This window comes from Ranitomeya variabilis, chromosome 2 (genome assembly GCF_051348905.1).
Source record: "Ranitomeya variabilis isolate aRanVar5 chromosome 2, aRanVar5.hap1, whole genome shotgun sequence".
NCBI classification, from domain to species: Eukaryota; Metazoa; Chordata; class Amphibia; order Anura; family Dendrobatidae; genus Ranitomeya; species Ranitomeya variabilis.
The window spans coordinates 709,407,347-709,424,995 of record NC_135233.1 but is presented as its reverse complement, the minus strand read 5'-3'; the positions used below and the strand labels follow the sequence as shown (position 1 = coordinate 709,424,995).

Below are 17,649 nucleotides of genomic sequence, written 5' to 3'. Positions count from 1 at the left end.
TAGGTGGAGAAGTTTTCCGGTCTGTCTGGGCAACTGCGAAGCAAGTGGGCGGCACTACCACAATAAAAGCAGAGACCCTGAGTACGCCTCTCTTTACGGCGCTGCTCTGCCATTTTTACTCGATCCACTTGCATGGGTTCAGGTGTAGGAGAGGTAGAAGAAGCGGTAACGGCGACATGAGGACCGCTGGACTGATGGAAAGTAGATGTAGAAGGATTAGGTCTCCTCTCCCGAGCGGACTCATGGGAGCGCTTTTGAAAGCGGAGATCTATCCGAGTAGCGAGGGAAATAAGATCCTCCAGAGTAGTTGGAGTGTCACGTCCAGCAAGCTCGTCCTTAATCCGGCTAGACAAACCCCACCAGAAAGCGCCCACAAGGGCCTCATTGTTCCACCCAAGCTCTGAAGCCAAAGTACAGAAACGGATGGCATATTGTCCGACAGAAGAGGATCCCTGACGTAAATTAAAGGGAGACTCAGTTGTAGAAGCTAAACGACCAGGCTCATCAAAAACCTTACGAAAGGTTTCAAGAAAATCCTCTAAGTAGCAGACTATGGGATCATCATGCTCCCACAAGGGATTAACCCAAGCTAAAGCCTCCCCCTCCAAATGAGACACAATAAACGCCACTCTAGCATGATCCGAGGGGTACTGCTGGGGCAGAAGCTTGAAATGGAGACAGCATTGGTTTAGAACCCCTCTGCAGAGCTTGGGATCGCCGGCGTACCTGGGAGGTTTACCCAAATGAGGAGGAGGATGAGAGGTGGGCAAAGGACTGGAGTCAAGAGAGGATGCTTGCGCAGAAGCAGCAGGAGCGGACTGTAAATTAAATAGGCAATCATCAATAGATGCCATATAACTCAGCATGCGAGTCTGAGTATCTCGCTGCTGGGTAAGCTCCTGTTGGAGACTAGCCAGTTGGGCGGCATTCACAGGGTCAGCAGTTTGTAGAGAGGTTAAGCGTGACTCCATAGTCTTTATATAGGCCATTATGCGCTGCTGGTTATCACGCAAATGGGCCAACTCCTTCTGGGACGAAAAAGGGGTACCTGCGGGGTCTATGGCCTGATTGTACTATAACGGGCTGAACTAGAAACTAGAGTGGACCCTCTGGACCATGGGGAGACCTACCCCTGGGCGAGCAGACCTAGTGAGGAACCGATCCCTATACAGGACCGTAAGGAGCAGGCCCAGAGGTCACTTACCCATGGTGACAGTACCAAGAGGGACGGCTCCAAGAAGGAAGAGAAGAGAGAGTGCTGGTGCTGGAGAATAGATACTGGCGGGAGACCCGGGTAGTCAGAGGACTGTCAGGAAAACAGGAAATCCGAAACGGAGGAATGCTGGGGAAAAAAACAAAAGGTAAAAGTTAGAAACTGGAACAGGGAATAACCAGGAACAGAAAAGGAAACTGAAGAGACAAACACGGACGGAGAAAACGTAAGCGAAGACACTATCAGAGAGAGTACAAGGTACTAGGATGGGAAGGGCCAGACGCAATAGCAAGGCTATAACAATCAGGCACCAGGAAGCAGGAGAGCCTGCCTCTTATAGTAGAGGCAGGAACGGGATTGCTTACCGGGAAAGCAGACCTTGGTAATCCCCGGAATAGGAAACAGGGAAGATGCGCCTGCGCCCTCTGGAGAACCCAGAGCGCCTGCACAGACTCAGCATACCTCCAGAAGGGCAAGACACCGGAAGTGCCGGAGAAGCATTGACGTGCCCGGACCTGGAAGTAGATCACCGGGAACGCGCTGCAGCAGAAGGACCGGCGCTCTTAGGCCCAGAGACAGAGCGGCTAGAGCGCGCAACGCCGGAAGCAGACTCCAGGACAGAGGGGAGAGAGCGGAGATGCCCGGGTACAGCAGCAGTGAAGCGGTGATGCAGAGCAGTGGTGGCGGAAACAGACAGCACATGATTATGTGGGGAGGGGGGTTAAAGGGGGACTGCACATGATGTGGGGGGTTAAAGGGGGACTGCACATGATAATGTGGGGAGGGGGTTAAAGGGGACTGCATATAAAGTGGGGGGTTAAAAGGAGCTGAAAAAGATGACATGGGGTAAAGGGGACTGCACATGATGAAGTGGGGGTAACGGGGACTGTGGCTATGTATAGTGGGGGCTCAGTGGTGGACTATAATTTATATTTGGAATGGTGGGTTGCATAATAACCAATTATGTATTAATGGTGGGTGCATATCTTTTTTCAGATGTGTAGTGTAGAAGAAAGAGAAAAAGAGGGGAATGTGCTGGAAGCCGTGTTCTAGGTAACTGTGTTATTTTATGCAGACATGAGTCCTGGCTGGAAGAAGTGATGGCGGTCTGCGCAGCATGAAAAAGAAAAGCAAAGATGAAGGACTTCAGCTAGAGACGTCACTGGTGAGTCAGTGTGTTACCTGTATACTGACACTATACACTGTATACTCTGTACAGTGCTCCTGTGTATAATGTCACCAGTGATCACTATATTACTGGACACTGACACTGTATACAGAGGTCCTGTGTCTAATGTTACTGGTGATCACTGTATTACCTGTACACTGACAGTAAATACAGAGTTCCTGTGTCCTGTGCATAATGTTACTTAGTTTTGTGTTTTGAGGGAGGGGTTTCATTAATGATCAGTATTGTAGTATTCAGTCACTATGTGGTGGTAATATGTGGTCTGGTCATGGTGTGGTGGTATTTGTTCCTTGTATGTGGTATTATAGGTTACTATGTGGTGGTAATATGTAGTCTTTTACTAAAAGATAACAGAAGTAATATAAGAACCTACGCGCGTTTTGGATACCGCCTTTGCTTTACATTCACATGAGTTATATATAAGATATTAAATGTGCCAATTTCTATGGGCTTCATGTAGTTTTTTAACTTGATTCCTACTATGCTACCCCCTCTGTACATTTGGTAATATCTTTCTGGGTGTGCGCCCCTTGTTTTTACTTTTCTTTTATCCTTTATGGTTTTATGACATTGGTTTGTTATCCTATTTGATGTCACTTGATCGTAATAAAATATAATTTTGTTTCAACAATCTTGATGTATTGGGACTTTTAGGCTTTGTGCACACGTTCCGGATTTTTCGCTATAAAAACGCAATAAAACCGCAAAACAAACTCATCCATTATGCACCCTAAAGTTAGAATGCAATCTGCAATTTTTGTGCACATGTTGCATTTTTTTCCGCAAAAAAAGTATATTGCGGAAAAAAACGCAGCATGTTCATTAATTTTGCAGATTTTTCGCGTTTTTCCCTCTATATTATTCAATTGGGGAAGCTCCAGAAAAAAACACGAAAAATCCTCAAAAAAAGCGCAAAAAAACATGAGAAAAACGCGTGCGGATTTCCTGCGGAAAAAGTCCGTTTTTTGTCAGGAAATTTCTGCAAAGATTCCTAACGTGTGCACATACCTTTATGGTCAGATTCATTCTCTTCTTTTCTCTTGATTTTTTTCTAAGGGTATGTGTCCACGTTCAGGATTGCATCAGGATTTGGTCAGGATTTTCCATCAGTATTTGTAAGCCAAAACCAGGAGTGGGTGATAAATACAGAAGTGGAGCATATGTTTCTTTTATACTTTTCCTCTAATTGTTCCACTCCTGGTTTTGGCTTACAAATACTGATGGAAAATCCTGACCAAATCCTGAACGTGGACACATACCCTTACTGTCCTATTTCTGATACATGCATTTTTTACTTGTTTTTTTTTATTACACTGATGTTTTTGTCACTTTTTGGTGTCATGTTTTAACCCCTTTCTGCCAGCTGATGGAATAGTACGTCAGCTGGCAGATCCCCTGCTTTGAGGTGGGCTCTGGCGGTGAGCCCACTTTAAAGCCGCGACATGTCAGCTGTTTTGTACAGCTGACATGTGCACGCAATGAGCGCGAGCGGAATGGCGATCCGCTCGCGCCCATTAACTAGTTAAATGCCGCCGTCAAACGCTGACAGAGGCATTTAACTAGCGCTCCTGGCCGCGCGGCTGGAAGTGCTCGCACCGCTGACAACCCGTCACATGATCGGGGGTCATCGGTGCATTGCCATAACAACCAGAGGTCTCCTTGAGACCTCTATGGTTGTTGATGGCCAATTGCTTTGAGCGCCACCCTGTGGTCGGCGTTCAAAGCAACCCTGCATTTCTGCTACATAGAGGTGATCTGTGCTTCACCTCTATGTAGCAGAGGCGATCGTGTAGTGCATGCTTCTAGCCTTCTATGGAGGCTATTGAAGCATGCCAAAATTAAAAAAAAAAAGTGTTTAAAAATATTTTAAAAAAATATATATAAAAGTTCAAATCACCCCCCCTTTCGCCCCAATCAAAATAAAACAATAAAAAAAAATCAAACCTACACATATTTGGTATCGCTGCGTTCAGAATCGCCCGATCTATCAATAAAAACAAAGGATTAACCTGTTCACTAAATGGCGTAGCGAGAAAAAAAATCAAAACGCCAAAATTATGTTTTTTTTGCGATTAAAATGCAATAACGGGCGATCAAAAGAACGTATCTGCACCAAAATTATATTATTAAAAACGCCAGCTCGGCACGCAAAAAATAAGCTCTCATCTGACTCCAGATCACGAAAATTGGAGACGTTACGGGTATCGGAAAATGGCGCAATTTTTATTTTTTTTTAGCAAACTTTGGAATTTTTTTAACCACTTAGATAAAAGAGAACCTAGACATTTTTGGTGTCTACGAACTCGTAATGACCTGGAGAATCATAGTGGCAGGTCAGTTTTAGCTTTTAGTGAACCTAGCAAAAAAGCCAAACAAAAAACAAGCGTGAGATTGCACTTATTTTGCAATTTCATCGCTCTTGGAATTTTTTTCCTGTTTTCTGTTACACGGCATGGTAAAACCAATGGTATCATTCAAAAGTACATCTCGTCCCACAAAAAATAAGCCCTCACATGGCCATATTGACGGAAAAATAAAAAACTTTATGGCTCTGGGAAGGAGGGGAGCGAAAAAACGAACACGAAAAAACGGAAAAGCTCCGGGGGTGAAGGGGTTAAACAAAGCTGCTTTGTTTTGAAACTTCATGGTATTTTGTTTTGACAAAATCTTATTAACATAGTCATGTGCGAATTACATGCTTTTTTAATGCATTTTTGCAGAGGAAACGCACTAAAAATGCAAGTTAATTTTTTACCTGTGGATTTTCTGCATCAAATGCAAGTCTAGGAAAATCTGCACTTGAAACTCAGCGAACTGACAAAAGAAGTTGCAGATTTGAAACACGCACTGCAGGTTAGTTTACACTTAATTAAAAAAGCACAGTGAGCATGAGATGTCAATAGATCCCATCCACTTTGCTTGAACTGTAAGATGGTGCGTTTTAGATCCAGCAAAACTGTGCAACATCAAAGATTCATCAAAATATCATTGTGGACTCAGAGGCTTACGGTATTGTTTCCACAGTCCGGAAGCTCTGCGTTTGGGATGCAGCGAATGCCCCACTCCGCGCAAAGCGCAGCCCCCTTTTGTTCATTGAACACATGCGGAAGAACCGCATCCTATCCGTAGACTGGGTTATTTATCTTGCGGAGATGGAGCATCACTGCGAGATAAATAGACATCCTGAGGTCTAGAAAGACGCGCCACATTTCCAGATACGCAGGACTGCCGGATACGGCCGTGCGCACATAGTGGAGATGGGATTTCATAAAATCCCCTCCACTATGCTTTAACATCTGGACGCTGCGGATGTACGTAGAGTAAAATCCGCAGCAAATCCAGATGTAATACGCCCAGTGGAAACATACACTTATAATTCCAGCAAAGTGGATGGAATTCATAGAAATCTCATTCCCACTGTGCTTTTCTGTTTACTAAGTGTACACTAACCTGCGGTAAGTGTTTTCGACATGTCAGTGTACACTTAGTAAACAGAAAAGCACAGTGGGAATGAGAGTTCTATGAATTCCAACCACTTTACAATAGATGCGGAAAATCAACAGGTAAAAAACGCACATGCATTTTTAGTGCTTTTATGCCACGGAAAAACATAAAAATTCATGTAATCAGCACTTGACTGTATCACTTAAATTTTTTCAAAGCCAAATGACAGAAAGTATGTATGTAAAAACCTGCACTCAAAAACACAATGAAAAAACACAAGTAACCTAATTTACTTAATAAGTACAGAAAATCTGTAACATCAAAAACTCACCTAATACTCTTCAGGTTCCACTATGAGATTTTGTTGAGTCTTTGATTTTGCTGAATTTCTGAACCTGTTATTTAAATTAGGTTACTTGCATTTTTTCTTGAATTTTTGTGTGCTTTTTTTTAACATGCTTTTTTTTCGCTGTGGTTTTTGTCTCTTGTTAAACAGGTTTTCAGGTCCAAATCGATGACTGCAGACTTAAGGCCCCGTCTCACATAGCGATTTACCAACGATCACGACCAGCGATACGACCTGGCCGTGATCGTTGGTAAGTCGTTGTGTGGTCGCTGGGGAGCTGTCACACAGACAGCTCTCTCCAGCGACCAACGATCAGGGGAACTACTTCGGCATCGTTAAAACTGTCTTCAACGATGCCGAAGTCCCCCTGCAGCACCCGGGTAACCAGGGTAAACATCGGGTTACTAAGCGCAGGGCCGCGCTTAGTAACCCGATGTTTACCCTGGTTACCAGCGTAAATGTAAAAAAAAAAAAACAGTACATACTCACCATCTGATGTCCGTCAGGTCCCTTGCCGTCTGCTTCCCACACTGACTGAGCGCCACAAAGTGAAAGTACAGCACAGCGGTGACGTCACTGCTGTGCTGTGCTCTCACTGTACGGCGGCACTCAGTCAGAGCAGGAAGCAGACGGCAAGGGACCTGACGGACATCAGATGGTGAGTATGTACTGTTTGTTTTTTTTTACATTTATGCTGGTAACCAGGGTAAACATCGGGTTACTAAGCGCGGCCCTGCGCTTAGTAACCCGATGTTTACCCTGGTTACCAGTGAAGACATCGCTGGATCGGTGTCACACACACCGATTCAGCGATGTCAGCGGGACCTCAACGACCAAAAAACGGCCCAGGCCATTCCGACACGACCAGCGATCTCGCAGCAGGGGCCGGGTCGCTGGTACGTGTCACACATAGCGAGATCGCTACTGAGGTCGCTGTTGCGTCACAAAACTTGTGACTCAGCAGCGATCTCGCTAGCGATCTCGCTATGTGTGACGGGGGCTTTATGAATCCCTTTGGCGCAGGCACTGGGCGCTGCGGGGATTTGCCAGTTTCTGAGCCAGGACCGGAGGGTATGTATGCATTGTACATACTCCCGGCCAGAGCCCGTCTAGTGGGTGCAGCCTCGCTCTATACACTTGTAGGCCGGTTTCACAAGTCAGTGGCTCCGGTACGTGAGGTGTCAGTTTTCTCACGTACCGGAGACACTGACACACGTAGACACATTAAAATCAATGTGTCTCTGCACGTCATTGATTTTTTACGGACCGTGTGTCGTGTGCAAAACACGGAGACATGTCAGTGTTCGTGGGAGCGCACGGATCACACGGACCCATTAAAGTCAATGGGTCCGTGTAAAACACGTACCGCACACTGATGCTGTCCGTGTGCAGTCCGTGTGCCGTGCAGGAGACAGCGCTACAGTAAGCGCTGTCCCCCCAGCTTGTGGTGCTGAAGCCGCCATTCATTTCTTCTCTCCAGCAGCGTTCGCTGGAGAGAAGATATGAAAAATCTTTTTTTTTTTTTTTGTGTTTAAAATAAAGATCCCTGTCACCACCCCCTCCCACCCCCTAGCAAATATAGAAAAACTGACTGAACAGCCATCTAGTCTGAACTGGTGCATAACCAAAAAGTCTTACATAGCAAATAGATAATGGCTGCACTCAAGTTTATTGTGCTAAAGCAAGGAAATGTGCAATACATGAAATGTGAACAGCATAATGGCTTGTGAAATTTATGAAAAAACACATGAGATTTTTAGCACAAAATTTGGCCAAATGTTGTGAGCCCATTCACCAAACGTCAAGGTAATCTCAGATCGAATGGGTAACTAACCTGTCTGCCTAGTGTGAACACTTACCTATGGCTAATAAAATGGTAAAGCCTGTATTTATAGAGGAGGTTAGAACCAACTGTGTTTGGATGTAATTAAAATCACAGCATGGTGAAGGGCGGGGCGTTCAAGTCAGAAAAAGCAATACATAGCAAATATAGAAAAACTGACTGAACAGCCATCTAGTCTGAACTGGTGCATAACCAAAAAGTCTTACATAGCAAATAGATAATGGCTGCACTCAAGTTTATTGTGCTAAAGCAAGGAAATGTGCAATACATGAAATGTGAACAGCATAATGGCTTGTGAAATTTATGAAAAAACACATGAGATTTTTAGCACAAAATTTGGCCAAATGTTGTGAGCCCATTCACCAAACGTCACCAAACCTCCCACCCCCTGTGCGCCCGCCCGCTGGAAATAAAATACTCACCCAGCTCCCTCGCTGCTTGCTCTCAGCGCCGCAGCTTCTTCCTGTATGAGCGGTCACGTGGTGCCGCTTATTACAGTGATGAATATGCGGCTCCACCTCCCATAAGCGACACACGGTCCGCAAAAAATCAATGACGTGCAGAGACCCATTGATTTTAATGTGTCTACGTGTGTCAATGTCTCCGGTATGTGAGAAAACTGACACCTCATGTACCGGAGCCACTGACGTGTGAAACCGGCCTACGAGTGTATGAAGCAAGGCTGTGCCGACTGAACAGACTCTGCCTGGGAATATGTATAAGGGCTCATACTCATCTACATTTAAAACAGACGAGTACAATCTGATAAAAAGTCGGATGGTACTCTGACTAATGTTAGTCAATGATTATGTGTTCATCTGTGATTTTTTTTTCTCAGCTCGGATCGGACTGAGAAAAAATTTTGAACATGCTGCAAGTGGCCACTTATATTAGAAGAGCCAAAACTTGCCAATGCAAGTCAATGGGTAGGAGAAAAAACTTTGCATGGCACACAGACCATGCTTGTGCTGTCCGATTTTTACGTACCTGTCACATAGGAAACCTGACATTTCATAGTTACATAGTTACATAGTTATTAAGGTTGAAGGAAGACTGTAAGTCCATCTAGTTCAACCCATAGCCTAACCTAACATGCCCTAACATGTTGATCCAGAGGAAGGCAAAAAAAAAACATGTGGCAAAGAGTAACTCCACCATGGGGAAAAAAATTCCTTCCCGACTCCACATACGGCAATCAGACTAGTTCCCTGGATCAACGCCTTATCAAGGAATCTAGTGTATATACCCTGTAACATTATACTTTTCCAGAAAGGTATCCAGTCCCCTCTTAAATTTAATTAATGAATCACTCATTACAACATCATACGGCAGAGAGTTCCATAGTCTCACTGCTCTTACAGTAAAGAATCCGCGTCTGTTATTATGCTTAAACCTTCTTTCCTCCAGACGTAGAGGATGCCCCCTTGTCCCTGTCTCAGGTCTATGATTAAAAAGATCATCAGAAAGGTCTTTGTACTGTCCCCTCATATATTTATACAAACCTATCTTGGTATTGCAGACCCCCCAGTCCTCTAATAACCTTGGTCGCTCTTCTCTGCACCCGCTCCAGTTCAGCTATGTCTTTCTTATACACCGGAGACCAGAACTGTGCACAGTATTCTAAGTGTGGTCGAACTAGTGACTTGTATAGAGGTAAAATTATGTTCTCCTCATGAGCATCTATGCCTCTTTTAATACATCCCATTATTTTATTTGCCTTTGTAGCAGCTGCCTGACACTGGCCACTGAATATGAGTTTGTCATCCACCCATATACCCAGGTCTTTTTCATTGACGGTTTTGCCCAGAGTTTTAGAATTAAGCACATAGTTATACATCTTATTACTTCTACCCAAGTGCATGACCTTACATTTATCCCCATTAAAGCTCATTTGCCATTTATCAGCCCAAGCTTCTAGTTTACATAAATCATCCTGTAATATAAAATTGTCCTCCCCTGTATTGATTACCCTGCAGAGTTTAGTGTCATCTGCAAATATTGAAATTCTACTCTGAATGCCCCCTACAAGGTCATTAATAAATATGTTAAAAAGAAGAGGGCCCAATACTGACCCCTGTGGTACCCCACTGCTAACCGCAACCCAGTCCGAGTGTGCTCCATTAATAACCACCCTTTGTTTCCTATCCCTGAGCCAGCTCTCAACCCACTTACACATATTTTCCCCTATCCCCATTACTCTCATTTTATGTAACAACCTTTTGTGTGGCACCGTATCAAAAGCTTTGGAAAAGTCCATATACACTACGTCCACTGGGTTCCCTTGGTCCAGTCCGGAACTTACCTCTTCATAGAAGCTGATCAAATTAGTCTGACATGAACGGTCCCTAGTAAACCCGTGCTGATACTGGGTCATAAGGTTATTCCTCTTCAGATACTCCAGTATAGTATCCCTTAGAATGCCCTCCAGGATTTTACACACAGTAGAGGTTAAGCTTACTGGCCTATAATTACCGAGTTCAGTTTTTGCCCCTTTTTTGAATATTGGCACCACATTTGCTATACGCCAGTCCTGTGGTACAGACCCTGTTATTATGGAGTCTTTAAAGATTAGAAATAATGGTCTATCAATGACTGTACTTAGTTCCTGCAGTAGTCGGGGGTGTATCCCATCCGGGCCCGGAGATTTGTCAATTTTAGTTATTTTTAGACGCCGATGTACTTTTCATCAGTGGAGTACAGTAAAATCACAGCGTGAACCGTCACAATAGAATAGAAGAGATATATACTGTATAGGAGGGGTGGGCAGTTAATTTTCCCGAGGGGCCACATGAGAGACCGTGATTGTTGTGGAGAGCTGAGCCAATAGCTTGAAATTAATTCTACCCAATATTAATTTATTAATATTAATTGTATCACTTAATATTGAGCATAATTAAGTATGCTGACACCCCCAGATATATATTTGAACCCCCCACAGCCCCTTATATACAGCATGAGCCTCACACAGCCTACTACATATGCGGCATGAGCCCCACACAACCTCCCTATATACGGCATGAGCCTGACACAGCCTCCCTATATATGGCATGAGCCCCACACAGCCTCCATATATACGGCATGAGCCCCACACAGCCTCCTTATATACAGCATGAGCCCCACACAGCCTCCTTATATATGGCATGAGCCCAACACAACCTCCCTATATACCACATGAGCCCCACACAGCCACCCTATATATACTGCATGAGCCCCACACAGCCTCCCTATGTACAGCATGAGCCCCACACAGCCTCCCCATGTACAGCATGAGCCCCACACAGCCTCCTTATGTACAGCATGAGCCCCACACAGCCTCCCCATGTACAGCATGAGTCCCACACAGCCTCCCCATGTTCAGCATGAGCCCCACACAGCCTCCCTATGTACAGCATGAGCCCCACACAGCCTCCCCATGTACAGCATGAGCCCCACACAGCCTCCCCATGTACAGCATGAGCCCCACACAGCCTCCCCATGTACAGCATGAGTCCCACACAGCCTCCCCATGTTCAGCATGAGCCTCACAACGCCTCCCCATGTACAGCATGAGCCCCATACAGCCTTTCCATGTAATGCATGAGCCCCAATTTCCCCATATACTGCATGAGGCCCCACACAGCCTCCCCATAAACTGCATGAGCCCCACACAGCCTTTTTTATATACAGCATGAGCCCCATAGTCTCTCCACATACTGAATAAGGCTCCACACAGCCTCCCATATACTGCATGAGGCCCCCACAGCCTCCCCATATACCGATTGAGCCCCACACAGCCTCCCCATATATTGCATGACAGTATACAGCCTTCCCATAGCTCCCCATGTACAGCATGATACCCCCATAGCCTCCCCACGTTCAGCATGACACCTCATAGCCTCCCCGTTTGCAACATGACACCCCATAGCCTCCCCGTGTGCAGCATGACACGCCCATAGCCTCCCCGTGTGCAGCATGATGCCCCCATAGCCTCCCCATGTGCAGCATGTCACCCCCTTAGCCTCCCCATGTGCTGCATGTCACCCCCATAGAATCCCCATTTTCACCCCATAGAATCCCTAAGTTCACCCCATAGAATCCCCATGTTCACCCCATAGAATCTCCATGTTCACCTCCGTAGAATCCCCATGTTCACCACATAGAATCCCCATGTTCGCCCCATAGAATCCCCATGTTGACCCCCATAGAATCCCCATGTTGACCCCCATAGAATCCCATGTTCACCCCATAGAATCCCCATGTTCACATCATAGAATCCCCATGTTCACCCCATAGAATCCTCATGATCACCCCCATAGGATCCCCATGTTCAGTTCACCCCATAGAATCCCCATGTTCATACACATGAAAAAAAACCCACCACATGCTCACCTCGGTCCCGTTCCCAGGTGCCCTGCTTCTGCTTCTGTTGCTGTCTCCGATGCGCTGACTCTCTGGCGGTACACAGCTGACGCGATGACATGACGTCATCGCGTCAGCTGTTTCACACGCTGATTGGTGGAGGAAGTGGCTGGGGGCCCCTCCTCCACCAATGCTGACTTCGGGAGACAGAGAGTGAGCAGGTGGGCACAGTGCAGCCCACGGACCTCAGGTTTTCCGCCCCATGGGCGCACTATGCCCAGGTCTGCTGTATAGAATAAACCAAAATGGCGTGGGGATCCACATATTATTCTTCACCAGCTGAGGGATATTCGGCAGCTGTGGGCTGATGTTCATAGTCTGGGGAGGAGTAATAAACATGGAGCTTACCAGACTATTAATGTGTCCCCTATAATTAATAACCATCAAAGGCTTTACAGACAGCTACAGGCTGGTATTAATAGCCTAGGAAGGGTCCATGGATATTGGTCCTGTTGTGAATTCTGCTCTTGGGCTCCCTCCAGCGGTTATAAGTGGTAGCGCTGCTGTCTCTGGATCGCAGCATTCATCAGGTGTGTTCACTTTGTGCAATTCTGACTGGGCTATTTAGTCTTGCTTGACCCTTTAGTCAGTGCCAGTTGTCCATTGTTCCTGGAGGATTCACATCCCTGCCTGGTCTCTCCTGCTTTGCTGTTCATTTCAACAAAGATAAGTTCTGGCCTTGATTTTTGCTGTCCACATGCTGTGGGCCTTATTGTTCAGTTCTTTTCCATGTTTTTGTCTTGTCCAGCTTGGTCTTTATAAGGATTTGTTTAGCCAAGCTGATATCTCTGGAGATGCAGATATACCCTCCATATCTTTAGTTAGATGTGGAGATTTTGTATTTTCTGTGGTGGATATTTTCTAGTGTTTTAATACTGACCGCATAGTACTCTGTCCTATCCTTTCTATTTAGCTAGAAGTGGCCTCCTTTGCTAAATTCTGATTTCAGTCTGTGTATGTTTTTTCCCTCTCCTCTCACAGTCAATATTTGTGGGGGGCTGTCTATCCTTTGGGAATTTTCTCTGAGGCAAGATAGTTTTCCCTTTTCTATTTCTAGGGGTAATTAGTCCTTCGGCTGTGTCGAGATGTCTAGGGAGTGAAAGGTACATTCCACGGCTACTTCTAGTTGCGGTGTTAAGTTCAGGGTCTGCGGTCAGTACAGGTACCACCTTCTCCAGAGTACATCTCATGCTGCTCTTAGGCCAGCAGATGATAACATGGTCCCCTCTGTAGTGCAGCGGTGTCCACGAAATGCAGTGATGAGGCAGTGACCCTGTAAAGTTCAAAGTAATTGTTGATTTAATGTCCAAAAAACTTACAAACAAAAGAAACAGTATCCTCTGGATCGCAGCCGGGAAACAAAACAGTCAATAAATGCGTCCGGTTGCCAAGGGAGACCGCACCACCGTATTATGCTGCAGGGTGCCAGGAGTTCGCTCCACTGGGCTCTGTGTTCCCTCACACAGGTAGTGCTCTTGCAGAGCTGTCTGCCCTACACCATGCAACTCCTCACTGACATACCCAACACTCTGCTGCAAAGGTTTTTTTCCTTTAAACTGGAATCTGCGGCTGTGGGCCACTTGCAAGATCCAGGCTAGAGGAAAACGGACCATCCCCACTACCTTCCTGAAGTGCATTTAAAAAATAAAAGCCCATACAAGGTTTTCCTGAACAATTCCTTGGCCAAATACTGTAACTTAACCAGGTTCATGCTTACTTTTATTCTGCCTTGTGACACTCAGGCGAATCTAATACGCTTCTAAGCACATCCTGGGGGACACATAGTGACCCTCGCAAATAACACCAGTCGCTGCCTCACATACCCCCCTCTGTTCAAACTTGTGGAGTTGAACATTTGTCACCATACAGGTGGCCTGTGACAGGGCATCCACATTTCCCTGTGATTTCCCCACCCGATATTCCACTGAGAAACTGAAGTTTTGTAGGAACAGGAACCATCTGGTGAGTCGAGCATTCCTCTCTTTTGCGTTTCTCCTCCAGACAAGGGGTGAATAATTCGCTACCAAATGAAACTGATGCCCGAGCAAATAGTAACATAGGGACTCCAAGGCCAACTTAATCACCAAGCACTCCTCCTCCACTACGCTATAATTTTTCTCTGCCGGGGTCAGCTTCCTGCTCAAGTAGGTGATTGGATGCTCATCCATTAGGCCTACTTCTGAGGCATCGGTTTGCATGATAAAGGTTTTCTAGAAGTCAGGGCTGATGAGGACTGGCTGTCCACACAATGCCGACTTCGGGGACTGGAATGCTTCCTCTGCTTGAGGATTCCACTGGACCATCACCATCTACTTACCTTTTAACAGGTCAGTTAGGGGTGCTGATTTCCCAGCAAAATTGGGTATAAACTGGCAATAGTACCCAATAATGCCAAGGAATGCCCTCACCTGTTTGGTACTTAGGGGCTTGGGCCAGTTTTGAATGGCCTCAATCTTGTTTACCGATCATGTAACCTAAGTGTTAAATATTAATTATTAATTGAATTATTCTTACTCTCAATTCTGTGCTGAGCACATTGCTTCTTGCTGACACTACAAAAAGCTATTTCTGTGAGTATACGTCAACACCATATAAAGGGAACACGTGGTCTGTGGGACATATAAATAACGTCTCTTTGGAGGGTGTGGGGGCTTTTCACGTGGGGGCTGTCACCTCCTGCCTTCACCATCATTCTCCATGGACATCAGACAAGTCACACAAGAAAGGAACAGCTGGTACCCATGATGACTTCAGACTTCACACAGACAGACGGCTTTTACCATTCAGAACTTTGGGAAAGATGAGTAACAAGCACTGATATTTAAACATGGACAATCTATTCGTAACTATTTCATCTATTTTTATGTTTTGCTGCAATTTGGTTTTTCTGTGGACAATTCAATAAACCACTACATTTTTTATGAGAATATCATGACATTTTTCTTTAAGAGTAATGCACCTGGTGAATAGTCTTGATTAAATACATGTGCAAAATAAGCATATTTAACACTAAGTACCGGGACTCCGTGAGTCCTTTTGCTCATTTCTTTGGGTTTGCTGTTAACTCTGTGATTCTGAGAGACTCCTGCACTGCTTGTACCTGGGACAGGTGGGTATCCCAGTTGGTACTAAAGATGACTATGTCATCCAAATAGGCAGATGTGTAATCCTGATGAAGTGCTAACAGAATGTCCATCAGCCTCTGGAATTTGGCCAGAGCAACATGTAACCCAAAATGCCTCCAGCTCATGGATCAATGGGGTCTCCCCAACCTCTCTTGCCTATACCTCTAGGGAAGCCTATCGGGGTTACACTCTATGTTGGCGACCCCTACGGCAGGTATCCCTGACTCGGGATTTTCGGATTCCACTCCAAGAATAACATTTACCTTCGGAGGGTTACCCCTGGTTTCCCATAGGGACCAGAACAGGGGCAAGTCTCTTCCCAACACAGTCCCAAATGGAAGAGTCTTTACCACTCACACCACTTGTCATATTTCCCCACATGGGGGGGAAAAACGTAGCGTTTCCGGTCAGGTACTCCCGGAGTTCCTCATGGATTCACACCACCCCCACTTTATGTACCTTGGGGTTGTTCTGGCAAAAAGGGACCCATGAACCAAAGTCACTAAGCTCCCTGAGTCCGAGAGCCTCCGTCTGGTACCTGCTGAGTACCTGGCACAGTTGGGGTTCGCTGCCGGCTGTGCCTGTAGTGGCGGTGTAGACTGGATGGGTGTACATACACACACAACGAGTATATCCGCAGTCCATGGGTTCACCTGCCAGGGGGCAGTTGGCATCCACATGTCCGGGTCCTTGGCACCGCCAACACCTAATAGCTGCAACACGGGGTAACCTTATGACCGATTTAGGGGACACGGCTCTGTTGTCACTCTCCTTTCAGGATACCCCCTCAGTACGGGCATGGTCCGGATTGACCCCAGTGGAGGGCCATGGACTTTTCCTAGGCTCCTCAGCTGGCGAGACCTTACATAACAGCCAAAGTGGAGCAGTGTCTTGTATAAAGTCCTGAGTTGCTGTATACCGCTCTACAAGACCAACCACCTGGTCCAGAGTACCCGAGTCCCCTTGGCCCACCCAACGGTGTATGGATGCCAGCAGAGCCCTCACCAGCTGGTTGACCCCCACCCTCTCTACCATCTGGAGCGGGGTTAAGGTCTCAGGCTGGAGACTTTTTTTACCAGCTGCAGCTAGTCATATGCCTGAGTCCTGGCGGGACGAGACTCCACAAAGGACCACTGGTACACCCTCTGAGCCCGCAAATAGGTATTACCCCCCCAGAAGGTCAAGGATCCCACCTCTCAGATTCTCATAGTCCAGAGCATCCTCCTGACTGAGGTCCAGGTAGGTCTTCTGGGCACCTCCTGTCAGGAATGTAGCCACCACTTCAGCCCACTGTGACGTCAGTAAGCTCTCCCGCTCTGCCATGATAGTGAGGAAAGCCTGCATGTCGTCCTCAGGACTCATCTTCCTCAATGCTGTCCGGACCTTGTACCGGGCCTCAGAATGGATCAGGGTCACTGTGGAGGGTGCCTCTCGTATAGCCGCCACTTGCTGCAGGATCAGCTCATTAGTCTTTTGCTGCTGCTGATACATCAACTGCAATTGTAGCTGCTCCTGCTGCCAATGCTTTTCTTGTTGCCGCTGAAACTGCAGCGTCTCTTGCTGCTGCTGCAACTGCAGTGCTTCTTGCTGCTGCCGCTGCTAAGAGAAGACCAGCTGCTTCAAAAGCTCCTCCGTTTTGTCAGCCGGCTTGAGCTGTAGCGTTGCAGGCTTAAGCAGTGACATGCAGCACGCTTTGGGGTATGCCTCAGTTCACACTGCTCGCACTCTCTACCATATGTAGTGCAGCGGTGTCCACGCTATGCAGTAATGAGGTAGTGACCCCAGAAAGTTCAAAGTAAACGTAGGTTTAATGTTCAAAAAACTTACAAGCAAAAGAAACATTATCCTCTGGATCGCAGCCGGGAAACAAAAGTCCATAAATGCATCCGGTTGCCGACGGTTATGCTGCAGGGTGCCTGTCAAATAACACCAGTCGCTGTCTCACACCTCCCTGACTAAGAATATCAGCCCTCAGCTGCCCCAGAAATGGCGCATACATTCTGGAGCTTACCGCTCTTCCCACTTACCCAGGTATAATGCTAAGTGGGCTAATATTGGGGCTGATGTCAGTTTTGTAATGTCAGCTGACAT

At 46.3% G+C, this 17,649-nt stretch overlaps 1 protein-coding gene across 2 annotated transcripts in view; it reads right to left on the bottom strand.

Moving 5' to 3' along the window:
- The window catches only part of LOC143807668 (dynein light chain 1, cytoplasmic-like), a 63,880-nt gene that overhangs the window by 31,456 nt on the left and 14,775 nt on the right, over positions 1-17,649 (bottom strand). For both annotated transcript variants that reach the window (XM_077289481.1, XM_077289483.1), the window contains exon 2: positions 1,205-1,342. In XM_077289481.1, the coding sequence (XP_077145596.1) occupies positions 1,205-1,342 (138 nt within the window). The remainder of the gene's footprint in view (positions 1-1,204; positions 1,343-17,649) is intronic.